General features: G+C 39.2%; 1 protein-coding gene across 3 annotated transcripts in view; it reads left to right on the top strand.

Moving 5' to 3' along the window:
- The first annotated feature begins 98 nt into the window (after positions 1-98).
- The window catches only part of LOC137854400 (uncharacterized), an 88098-nt gene continuing 76424 nt past the window's right edge, over positions 99-11772 (top strand). For all 3 annotated transcript variants that reach the window (XR_011095141.1, XM_068677734.1, XM_068677735.1), the window contains exons 1-6: positions 99-5604; positions 6994-7066; positions 7287-7397; positions 8020-8133; positions 9753-9947; positions 10581-10689. Coding sequence is in view for 2 of the 3 variants with exons in the window: in XM_068677734.1 (XP_068533835.1) it covers positions 5453-5604; positions 6994-7066; positions 7287-7397; positions 8020-8133; positions 9753-9947; positions 10581-10689 (754 nt within the window). In the remaining variant the exon portion in view is untranslated. The remainder of the gene's footprint in view (positions 5605-6993; positions 7067-7286; positions 7398-8019; positions 8134-9752; positions 9948-10580; positions 10690-11772) is intronic.

The following is an 11772-nucleotide window of genomic DNA, read 5'->3' as shown; positions in this document are numbered from 1 at the left end:
TAAAGTTTGCTTTTCCAGAATGACTACGGCTAGTGCTTCTGTTCCAAGACAGCCAGTGTTTTTCCGAAAGCCAGTGTTTTTCCCTTTTCTCTACTAACTGAAGGTTCACAATCTGAATCTTCAGATCATTGCAACCGAGGCAGAAAAAGAGGAATTGTCTCTTGTTTATATACTTACACTTATTATGTAAGCTTTATTGACAATCTTAGTGTCAGGGAATGCTATGGATTGGAAGCAAATAGCTATGCAGCTTTGCATGTATAACCCTTCAGACCTAGTAAAAAAACAGCTGTTTCATGGTAACTTCCTATTAAGCATCCCATTGTTTTGACAAGTTTGAAGTAGCTGACTTAAAACTCTGAAGAAGAATAAACAATTTTAAATGACTTTCACTGTGCCTATGAGTAGAAGTTTTCACAAAAACAGTCAGTAAATTGATGTGTTTGTCCCCAGCAGATACTGCATCTGCAGGATCAGGACTAGTGATAGTGAATGTTGACATGAATAAGGAAACAGAAGGACTTAAGAAGCACATGTAGGGGAGGAAATGGCAAGGATGACATCTGGGAGGAGAATATTGGTTTGCTTGCCATTCCAAGACTGTGTTTATGGCTCTGTAAAATTTTTAGCACCCAGGTTGATGCAAGAATGAGGAGGGACAGGCGTAGGGGAAGAAAAAAGTGTTTCAATTTTTCAAAAATGTTCTACTGCATATCTCATATATGAAAAGAAAGAAGTGGTCTTTTAAAGCCCCTCTACAGGTAAGAAAAAAAATGGAAGCATGCCCTCTTGTTAGGGCTTTGAATGCTAGTGATTTGTAGTCACAATGGAAAGTTGGGTCTTCAAATCACTGTTTCGCTCTGGCATCTGACGAGAGAAGGGGTTGTGACATTTTTCAGACAATTAACTTAAATTTAGAATAAACTGTTACAATCTTTGACAGGAGTTGTGTGTGAGAGCTTTTTGGGGCAGGTTTGAGGTGGGCAGTGAAGTTTATATGTCATAAACATCTTTATGGGGACTGTGGGAAACCAGGTTTTTCAGCAGATACCTGGGAATGAATTTCCTCCATTCTTCATTTCCTTCTTTGTTATGGATTATCTCTGGCTTAGAAAAGCACATCGTATGCTTAAAAGCACTTGAACACATTTCTAAACATGGTATTTTCCTGGTATAGATAGCATTTCTGAGGTAGGCTTACACGTTTCTGGATGCTGGAATTGCTGATAGTGGAGACAAAAGAAAAATGAGTATTTCTGCTGTTAACGTTTTCAGACTGTTTGTATCCTGCTGCCACGAGATAAGCCTTTGCCATTCCTAGAGGTAGTTAAATAACCTCTGAAGCTCTGTATGTGCAAGTGAGAAGGGCTCATTGTGCCTTAAGGAGCCTAACGCATTGTCTTTCATGTAGAGGTCCAGCCTGACATGAAAATACTCAGACATTGGATTGAGAGAAAAATTGGCAGTGTTTTGCCCCAAATACATAAAAATGGGCAGGAGTGAGAGCCAGAAGGCCCTGAGGCCTTGCAGGTGGGGCTTAAGGCCGTCACAGCGCTGGTAGCTTGGGGTTGCTATAGGGAGAGCTGGGCCTGCCCGGGCAGGGTGCTGGCACATCAGTCACCTGCTCCATCTGTGCCCTGACCTGGTGTTTGTGTTGTCTGTGGAAACCAGGGGAGAAGGTGCCATCTTGGTGCTGGAGAAGGAGGACCCATGCTCTCCATGTGGCGGAGGGCAGCAGCTTGGTGGCAGGCAGTCAGGTATCGGATGGGGCAGTGCTTCAGCGATGAAAGCCTTGAATAGCCAGGCTTCAAAATGTGCCTGCCTGCCTGCTGATGGGATATCTGGTCCCAGAGCCCAGAATTAAGCTGCTCTGCTTGCTATTTTGTGGGGTGAGGGGCTGGAGGGAAAAGGGAAAAACTGCTAAAACGGGTCCTGTCAGCAGCTGGGCAGGGAGGGGTTGGGAATCAGCTTGTGTATTTATTTAGTAGCACATTCACAGTTCGGAGCAATTGGCAACCACATAAGGTAAGCCTTCAGAGAGATACACAGCGATGAGCGATGACACAGAACGGCAGTGATGAGGTGAACTTTGTGCACAAGTGCTGGCAAGGTCCGGGTCCCAAGGGGATCAGGCACCCAGATTCCAGCGGGATCTGAACGCTCTAAAAAGTGCTGGCCTTGGACTCCATAAACATATATTTGGAGAAAGCACTGTGGTTAGAGCAGTCTTTTTTATAAGAACAGTATGTTTTGGCTTAGTAAATGCTTGCTCTAGTCTTTTACAGATTCTTGTTTTGATTTATATCTTGCATGTTCTTGTTTGTCTCCTTGAGTGAAACTGTATATTCCTTTTTTTTTTTTTATAAATGTTTTGAATCTAGCTATAAAGGGCAGCAGACAAAAACACGCAGTGATCCCAAAAAAAGACTAATTGGTTTATTTACTCAAAATCCTGGCTCTTTTATGCTGAGTTATGCAAAATTACCACAGCAAGAATGATCATTGACAACAGGTTTTGTTAGTGTTTTAATCTAGGGTTGTATTTTATGGCTAGACTTTAAGGAAATTGGACAAAAGATGTAGGTCAAACAGTATAATTAAAAATACAGAACAGCAGATTGGATCCAATAATAATTCACTTTCCTGCTGCTAATGAAATATGCTAGCACAAATTAATGGCTTGTTACTTAAGCCCGTTGGAAAGACTTTGTCCCAGTACAAAAGGCATTCAGTTTGAAAATGTGTGTTACAATCTTCTAACCAGCAAAGCTAGAGATTGGACATAGCTATAAATCCAGTGTGTTCTGGGAATAGAAGCTGGCAAAAACACTCCTAGCAAAATATCAGAGCAGGATCTCACTGGGATTTGGAGAGCGGCTAATGTAACCGAGTGCAGATGTTTATGTGGACCGAAAGACGTTCCCAGAATAAGAATACCATACAAACACATGGTGATTTTTATAGCAGAAAAACAAGGAAGTGGGGATAATAAAACATATGCTCTTATTTCTGATGAAGCATTTGCTGTTTTGCTCAATGCGCCTCTACTGAAGTGGGCAAGGCTGCCTCTCCAGTGCCTGCTGCTGGGGCCTATGGAAGCTTCTGGAAGTCCTTGGGTTGTGGGGCTGGTGCTCATGTGAAGCTCCACAGGCTCCCTGTGTGGCTCCCTTGGTCTTAAGTTGGCAGAGAAAGTAAGAGTTTCTGAAAGTGTGATGTATCACACGCTGAGGTAACAGCTAAAATAGGTCAGGTGGATTTCATCCCAGACACCTGGTTCTCACTACAGGCTACAAGGGGAGCCTGGGGTGATAAGCTTAAATGAATATATTTGTGTTATACATAGATTTTAGTCAGATAAATTCTGATTGAACATGGAGCTTTTTCCACTGATGTCTGGGAATCTTGGATTAACTCCTCAGAATTCATGGTGACAGAAGTGCTGCTTACATGTAGGGCTGCTGATGGGTTGCGAGTCCTATGCATGACACTGCTTGCAACCATTTGTCCTCCTGTCTTCATGCCAGCTTCACATGCAGTGGCCTAAGTGTGGGTCCCCTTCCTGAAAATGCTCTCAGGGTAACTCTACCAAGATGAGCAGTCTCACTGACCCAAAACTAGGACATCAGGGTCTCAGTGCTCTGTGGTTGAGGAAGAAGCAGATCACTACCAGGCCTTTATGGCCTATGGAGCCCTTTCCTTCCCTACTGTATACTATCTCTATAATTTTTTCACAAGCCTATAGAGTTGCACCCGAAACCAGGCAGACTATTTGTACCCAGTTCATACTATAAAAGTGTATTTTGCTGATGCTTCAGACAAGTTCCTTCTGCAAGTTGAGTTTATTTCTGGGCAGATTTACTATTTTGCCAAAAATTTTGCTTTTCTGGTTATCTGGAGAAGTGGTAATTTATATTTCTGCAGCTTCACTCCCCTCAGCTAACTCAACTTCAGTTCCATCTTATATATCATAGCCTGAGCTAAGTAATTCCCATTAGTTTGTAGCCATATCTGAATTATTTTTATCTGAACTGTACTGCCTGCATAGTGGCATCTTTTTTTCCCCTCTTGCTAACAAGGATTGTCTGCTTTTTATTTTCCTTACCAATGTTTAGTTTAGCTGGTATTTTTTGCTTGAGTTCTGGGCTTCCCAGCACTTGTTTCTTTTCCTGTTTTCATTCTCTGCCTTTAACTTTTTCATTGGCTGCACCATCCTTTCTTACAAGCTCTTTACCCTGCTTTTATTTTGAGCACAACTATCTTCTCTTGCGTGTGAAGTTCAGAGAACTGAATTCTCTAATTCCTTCTTTGGTTGCTTAGTGCAGCTCTTACTATCTCTTAACAGAGACAAGGATTGCCCGAGACCTTAGGATACTGTTGACCAAGAAGATCTGCAATAATATATATCTTACACTTCTGTATTCAACCTCTGAATTGTTTGTTTGTTTAAGAAAAAGGGAGAAACCTTATGCCCACAGCTGCCAAACAGATTCTGCAGACCACTGAGAAACAGATGCTACAGATTGTTGCTTAGTGGTCGATTACAAATAAACTTGCCTCTTCCTTCCCTTTGCCCCCAAGAAAGAAAACCCAAATCTTTCTTCAATGACTTGCTGCTTTTCCTTAAAAAGACAGCTCCAATTTTTTTTATTTTTTTGCTTTTTAATTGATTACACATCTAACTGACAAGGTAGTAAATAACTATAATTCCAGATGTGGGGAAGGAACGCAGCTACTTTAGAAATTATCCAAAAAAAAAAAAAAAAAAAAGGATTTTCCCATGAGAACTGAGTGACTTTAGTAAAAGGGGATTATTTGCAGACAACACTCTGTCAAAAAGTGGCATTTCTCGCAAGTTTTTCTACTCCTCGTATTCTGGTCAACCTCAAGTAATAGTTTCAGGTGAGAGAAATAGTGAAAAAATAGATTTTGAAGCTCAGTGGTTTTTATTTTGGAAAATAATTAAAGCAAAAAAGCATCAATCGTTTTCTTGTAAAATGTTTTATTCAGCATATCAAATTTCATTTTTGATTATCCAAAGTTTCTGGAGTGTTCTTAATAAACTGGGTAAAGAAGGGAGGAGATACTATTTGCTAGCGGGATTAGGGTGGGGTCTTGAAAAAATTTGGCCCAGAACAGTTATCTCCTATTTTTGTCAGGCTAGTATTCAAAATGGGAAGAATCCATTCCACCCAGTTCTGTTCCAGCTATTAAAATAAAATTATCATTAAAGGAAATTTTGAATAGACAGTTTTTTTTTATGAAGATGCTATGTGTTATATACTGTTTATATATCCACTTATATATTTTTATATAAACAATATATAGAACAATATATAGGAGTGGGAATTTATGCCATTTACATAGACATTTCTCCAGGTCTAGATTTCACAGGTGATTTGTTCTTGAGAAAGGAGCTGCCTCTTCTCGACTGCTTTGTCTTTTGGTCTGCCAAATGGAAATACACAAAATGGATGAAGTATACAAGATCTCTTCTACTGAGAAGGTCCAGCAGCTGGAAAGAGAACTAGCAGCACAGTTGGCAGAGCTGAAGGCACAAATAGAGGACAACGGGGTACTCCAGGGAACACCAAGCAGAGCATACAGGTAACGATAATTTCCTGAGGCATGTAGGAAAGAGTGAGATTATAACAAAGCATTGCATCTCTCTCTTTTTGCCTTTTATTTTATTCATTTTTTCAAATAATATAGATTTCATGTGTCTAAATATTCAATTTAGTGACTTCAATACATACATGGGAACCATGAATAGCAGGTTTTTCTTTGTGTGTACCCCACCATTACATTAGAAATGGAAGAGAATGTGAAAGCATCAACTAAATCCCATTTCATGTCATGTATTGCAAACAGAACTTTAAACCTGCCTAGCATGTTAAGTACTTCTTTCTTGTGGTGAAGAGGAAGTAGCTTTAAACATAATGCTGGGATGTCTAAACAGAATGGTCACAAGTAAGACAGCTGCTCTTACTTTCCTCAGCCATAATGAGATATAAACTGTGACAATGCACCCAGGTTTGGCTTCAGGCAAGCTGTAGACCACCTGGAGAATATTTGAGGGAAAACAGACATCAAGCAGTCTTGACTATGACACTTGAGACAAAAAGGAAAGCAGATGGACTACTGTCTCCATTCCACTCTGAATTATAAATCTTTAGACACGTGGGAGATTCTTGTTAAGACAAGGGGAACACATTTCTGTTTTCATTTATGAATAGGAAAAAAACATGGGCTAAAATTCAAACTTTTCAAATACAGTGTTAATTAAACACTGATGTCTAGTCGAGGAGGTTGCTGACCATTCATGATTGGAGGCCTTTAAGAACAAGATAGATAAATATTTGAAAGCAAAAATTTACTTTTCCTGCCTTAGAGCAGTTGGAATGCTAGATGATCACAAAAATCCCCTCCCAGTCCAACCTCACTAAGGTTTTGAAGTATTCCAGGGGCATTTCCCATATATTACTTTTGGCCAAGATTCAGAAGCAATTTTCTAATGGCCCAGGTTTCACCTATGTTTTTAATTTACATGCATACATTTTTATTCAGTTAAATAAAAAATTCGCTACATATGCTTGCTGCAAGTCTATTGATGCATGAAAATTGAAAAAACAGTTTTCATCCACAACTTTTCTCAGCCCCTTGTGATGCAGACATTTTAGGAAAGAAGCTGGTTAATTATGAAGGATGCTTGTCAAGGCACTCTGCATAATTGTGGGCTGTCATATGTGCCCATAAAATTGACAAGCATCCAGATGGACTTTTTAAAGATTTTGACTAAAGAAAATGGAGGTGGAAGAAAGTAGTGTGCCAAAAAATTTCTTCTAATTAAATAAATGATGCTGCTTTAGTATAGGTTTTTATACCATTAAACTCGCTTACGGTTAACCTCGCCATTTGAGTTGTGCTGGGCCTTACCATTTGCTTTCTACAGGCTTGTATGTAACATTCTGCTGAATGTTTTCTTTTTCTCTGCAGCTCTGTTCCAGTTCCAAAGGATGTAACTTATTTCAGAAAAGAAAGGGAGATAATACTGAAAAAAGTCTTACAGGTAGGTAGCTATATCATACACTAGCTTAAAATAGGTCACTTTGCTCTTTACCAAGTCAGAAGTGAAAATTAAATTCAGGAAAAGTGATATATTTTGTGGAATGAAAAACAATCTGTGCCTGTAATATTTCTTTGCCACATCTCCCAACTAAATTCAAAGTCTGAGTATTTTTCTATATTCACCACTCAGGAGATAGATTCAAAATACGCTCTGTTTGCAGGTGACAGAGGCAAAACCCCTTGTTATTCAGGCTGATGTCATGCAGAGGGAGTTAGAGAGCTGCTGGAGAAGGGAGTACACAGCAGCAAGCTTGCCTCTGCTGCTGCACCAGGTAGGATTTCTGCTTGCTGCAAAGCTCCAGGCAGTTTCTTCTAGCCCAGCAGGTTGCACTGTGATTTTAAAATAAGAATGGTATGCAACTCCTTCCTGAAAACAGGCATGAATGTATTAGTGCTTGCAGTTTAAAACATTTCCTTGTCTGATGTGAAATAATCCTATTCTGTTTCTTTGAAGAATGGGAACCTCAGCCAGATCAGATGGGCTGGAACGGTGTTCATGTATTTCCCTGCTGCTTTTGCTCTGTTCTATTATATCTGCCTTGTGGGATATTTTTATTCCAATTTTTAAAATGGAGCTCAAATTTCTAGGCCCAATGGATGGAATTCTGCCATTTTCCTTGTACCAAGTGTTTTTTTTTTTTTCATTCCCAAAGTAAGAGGTGGATTATCTTGTTGCTTTCTTTCCACTGTGACAACTTAAGTACCCAACATAATATAAATGTATAGAATATTTATATTATTAATCATAATAACAGCTCAGGGGTCTTTGACTATTATTTTGGTGTTGTTTCCTGATGCTTATGATGATCTATATACTGCTTAAGTTTCCTGTCATGTTAAACTGCTGTTGTTTACTAATGTGTGATGTGTTGGTTATTTTTTATTTTATTCAAGTTTTTTACAGACAGAATCACTCAGCTAGTCCAGAGTAAATATTTGCACATGCTTAGATGGAAGAGATTTTGTACACACAGCAGTGTTATTGAGAAGCTTTATCCTCTCTATCAGGTAGGATCCGAAAAGTAGGTTCTAGCACATTTAGTAGATGTTCATGAAAAACAGTGTTTTTCGTTGTTAGCAATGGCTTTTTTTCATCCAAAATAAAAACAAAAATAAAAAATTATTGTTAGGGGTAATTTATAAGACTTTTTAATATTTAGATTTTGGTATAAGTTATGGTAGCATCTGTTTATATGGTATATATAGAATCATAAAATCATTTAGGTATAAAAAGACCTCTAATATAATCCAGTCATAAGTTTCAAGCAATGCAATACTTGCCTGGAATATCACATCCCTGTCTTCCACCTGCTAGTACATAATACGAATATTATGTATGTAATAGGCATTTAACCCTATTTAACTACAGTCATTATGGTTTATTGAAAAATGTAAGCACTTGTAGACAAGCAGCATCTCAAGTCCGGTTCAGGAAGATTGAGAGTTTTTACTTTTTATCTCTGCTTTTATTGTTATTTACTTTAATAGCAGTTATTTTTCTCAGTTCAATATTTTCAATTTTCCAGGAGAAGCAGTTTTTGCTGCAAATAAACTGAGCTCTCTTACAGGTGAAAATGTTTTTTTCCCCTTCAGACACAAATAAATGTCACGCAAAATAGCTGAAATAACTGCCTTGCTACTATGTGACTATTCTTCTTTATAGTTGTAATTCATACTTGTTGATGGAATCTTCTATTAAATCATCTCTATTGTCAACAACTCTATTTTCTGCTAAGCACGGTCGTGCCAGTATTCTCAGTAAATCTTTTGTTCTTTGGGTGACTGGAATTTTCTGAAGGTTGTGACTGCTGGGAATCATGGTGGTAGAGCTTTGGTAAAGAAGACAGTGAAGAGATCCACCATTTTCCCACATGAGCTTAATGACAAGAAGCAGATCTGCAACAGGACTATTTGGGAAATGTATGAGCTGAGGGCCAGGAAAGAGAGAAAACTGGTGCTCTGGTGCAGGCAGAGAAAGTGGCAAACTATGTGCATGCTTATCCAGATCCTGTGCTGTTAAAACTACTTCAGTAACTCATTCTGCCATTATTGATGAAAAGGAAAATGCTGAGTAGAAGATGGCCAAAGTGTATTTCCAGTTCCTGGCCAGTTCTGGACTGCCTCTGACCAGCATAGATGAGCATCTAGATGAGCCATTCCCTAATGGGAAGTTCTCTAACAACATCAGCAAGATGTGCTTTTAAAAAATTGCACTTTTGCCCAGTCTTTTAATGGAACATACTTTCCTGGCAGGGCACTTGTATGTGAAGTCTCACCTTTTCTGGTGTTACTTGAAGAGTCTGGCCTATTTAAATGGAGAAAATGTGAAAAGATCCCTACATGTTTTTCAACATTATTATTAATCTGTCTGCATTCACACTTTGATGACTTAGAATACTCTGAGCTGTCTGCTTATGGTCAGTGTTAGCTGCTTAGAGAGATTCACTATTTAGAGTGAAATTTGTTTTTCCTCATTGAAAATACCATTCTTAAGCATTTAGGAAGGAATTAAACCTTAGAGATTATTCTCAAACTGAGACTTCTTAGGGAATGCAATGGTCTTCTAGCTAATTAGTGAAGATGCACAAGTGCAAAAATGATAGTTTCTCTTCTACATTCGTAAATAGCAGCGGGTTAGTCACATCATGGAGGAATATAATGATGCAGTTCAGAGGGCCGCAAGACTTTCAGCTGCAAGGGAGAATTTCCTGACAGGAAAGAAAAATCCAATGAATTTGGTGACACAGGAAGATCTGATGATTTACACTCAGTGGTTAGTGTGCCACTTCCACTCTTTGAAGGGCATTCACCGTTTTCTCCAGGTAAGACAAACATTTTGAGCAGTGAAAATAATTACACAGCATTCAAATCCTGGGTAAGAAAGTAAATTCAGTAACATAAAATTCAGTGTAAAAGAAATCTAGAGGTTTTGAAGGTACTGAGCCAAACTCCATACATATGACTTTCAGTTCTTTTAGCATATTGATTTTGCTGGAAAGAAAACACCTAAATTCAGCTTTGTCATTGTTGTAAGTGGAATAATGAGTTCTCTGGCTGCAGGGTAAACAGCTTTGGGCTTCTTGGATTTAAGGAGATCTAGAATGAGGAGGAGAAAGCCTGAGAGACTTTTTTCCATATTGTTACTCTGATACTGTTTTGATAGAGCAGAATGTTATGAAACGGTTGAGTCATCTTGATGAATAGTTAGTAGATTTGAGGAGTATTTAAGTGTTGCTTTTTGAAGACAAATCTGAGTACATCCTTATTTTATCTAGTTTCTTTAATGATTTTATTAGTGCCACAAGTCATTGACAGTGAATGAACTTCTATAATTATACAGAATGGATAACTATATTTTTTTCTTCTGTGTTTTATTTTATTACTAAATTTGCAGTTGAATAGTTGTATGCCTTCTAACTGACTTAGAATAACAACAAATATGTTTTTAAATCCAGATTCTCCAGCATTTGCCTGCTTCTCATAGACTGAATGTGGTTGATGAGAAATGTCCTGATGTGATCCCAAACAACTGGGACAAATTAAGTGCTTTTGACAAGAATTCAGGTATTTTGACTATTAATGTTTTCCTCTTCAAGAGTTTCAGGAAATGGTGAGCAATGATCAGCTTTCCTTTAAAAGTCCTATGGATAATGCATTTGTTTATGTATGTTCTTTAAGAAAGGTCAACAGTGCAAATGTGGGAAATACTGAATGTTGTCCTTGGTTTACATGCTTGAGAAATTTGGAGCATGGCTTTTGAAGTCAGCAAGAATCCTGGAAATCTGGTGTCCAAATTCCGAAGTGTGGAGCCCTAAATCTGTGGCGGTTGCTGCTCTGGCCTCGCCATGCACTGGGATGCAGAAACAGGCAGTTCAGAAGAATACTTGTGGGATCAGCTCAGTGGAGAATCCAGGATGTTGTCCTGATTATGCCAAACCCTGAAACTCACCCTTCCAACTTTCTGCAAAGATATTATTTAAAATATTTCAGTGGGTGGCCGGTTTCTGGAGAAACTAAGAAAAGGGAGCTATTGTTCTCAGACCCATACTGAACTATCTCTAGAAAAATCTCCTTGTGGTTATTTTCAAGTTCTCTTTCCTTTTGAAGGAAGGGAGTGATGTTGCTTATGTGGAATTACCCACGTGAATGGTACTTAGCCTGACAGCATTCCTGTTGCAGAGTGTTTAAACCCTATAATTTAACCTGTGCTTTTACAGAGTGGGAATGGTGTTGCACTGTAGGAGCCCACGGGACTGTCTCTGGAAATGCGTAGCCCCTGCCTCTCTCCTGGGGGGGAGCAGGCCACAACCCTGACCTGGAATGACACTGCCCTGTGAGTGGCACTTGGTGGAGAACAGTGTAGGAAGGGAAGAGATGAAGAACAGAGCTAAGGAGAGTGCACATTTACCTGGGAAAAAGACACAGGGCCTTTAGCTCTTAGTTGTTGTCTGCCTAATCTCAGACTGGTCTAACTGGCCTTGCTGGTGCAGCACTCTTTCTCTTCTTAGCCCCAGAGGGGTCCCAGGCATGGCATGGCAGCATTGCACCAGGAAAGCAGCACTATCAGTGTTAAGGCACAGGGAGAGGAAGATTAAACCCTTCTTCCGTGATAAAGCCCCTCAGACAGGCCACATTTCCCTCACGAGT

Source organism: Anas acuta, chromosome 3 (assembly GCF_963932015.1).
Source record: "Anas acuta chromosome 3, bAnaAcu1.1, whole genome shotgun sequence".
Lineage (NCBI taxonomy): Eukaryota > Metazoa > Chordata > Aves > Anseriformes > Anatidae > Anas > Anas acuta.
Note: the sequence above shows the minus strand (reverse complement) of the source record. Positions and strands in the feature narration are given on the sequence as shown.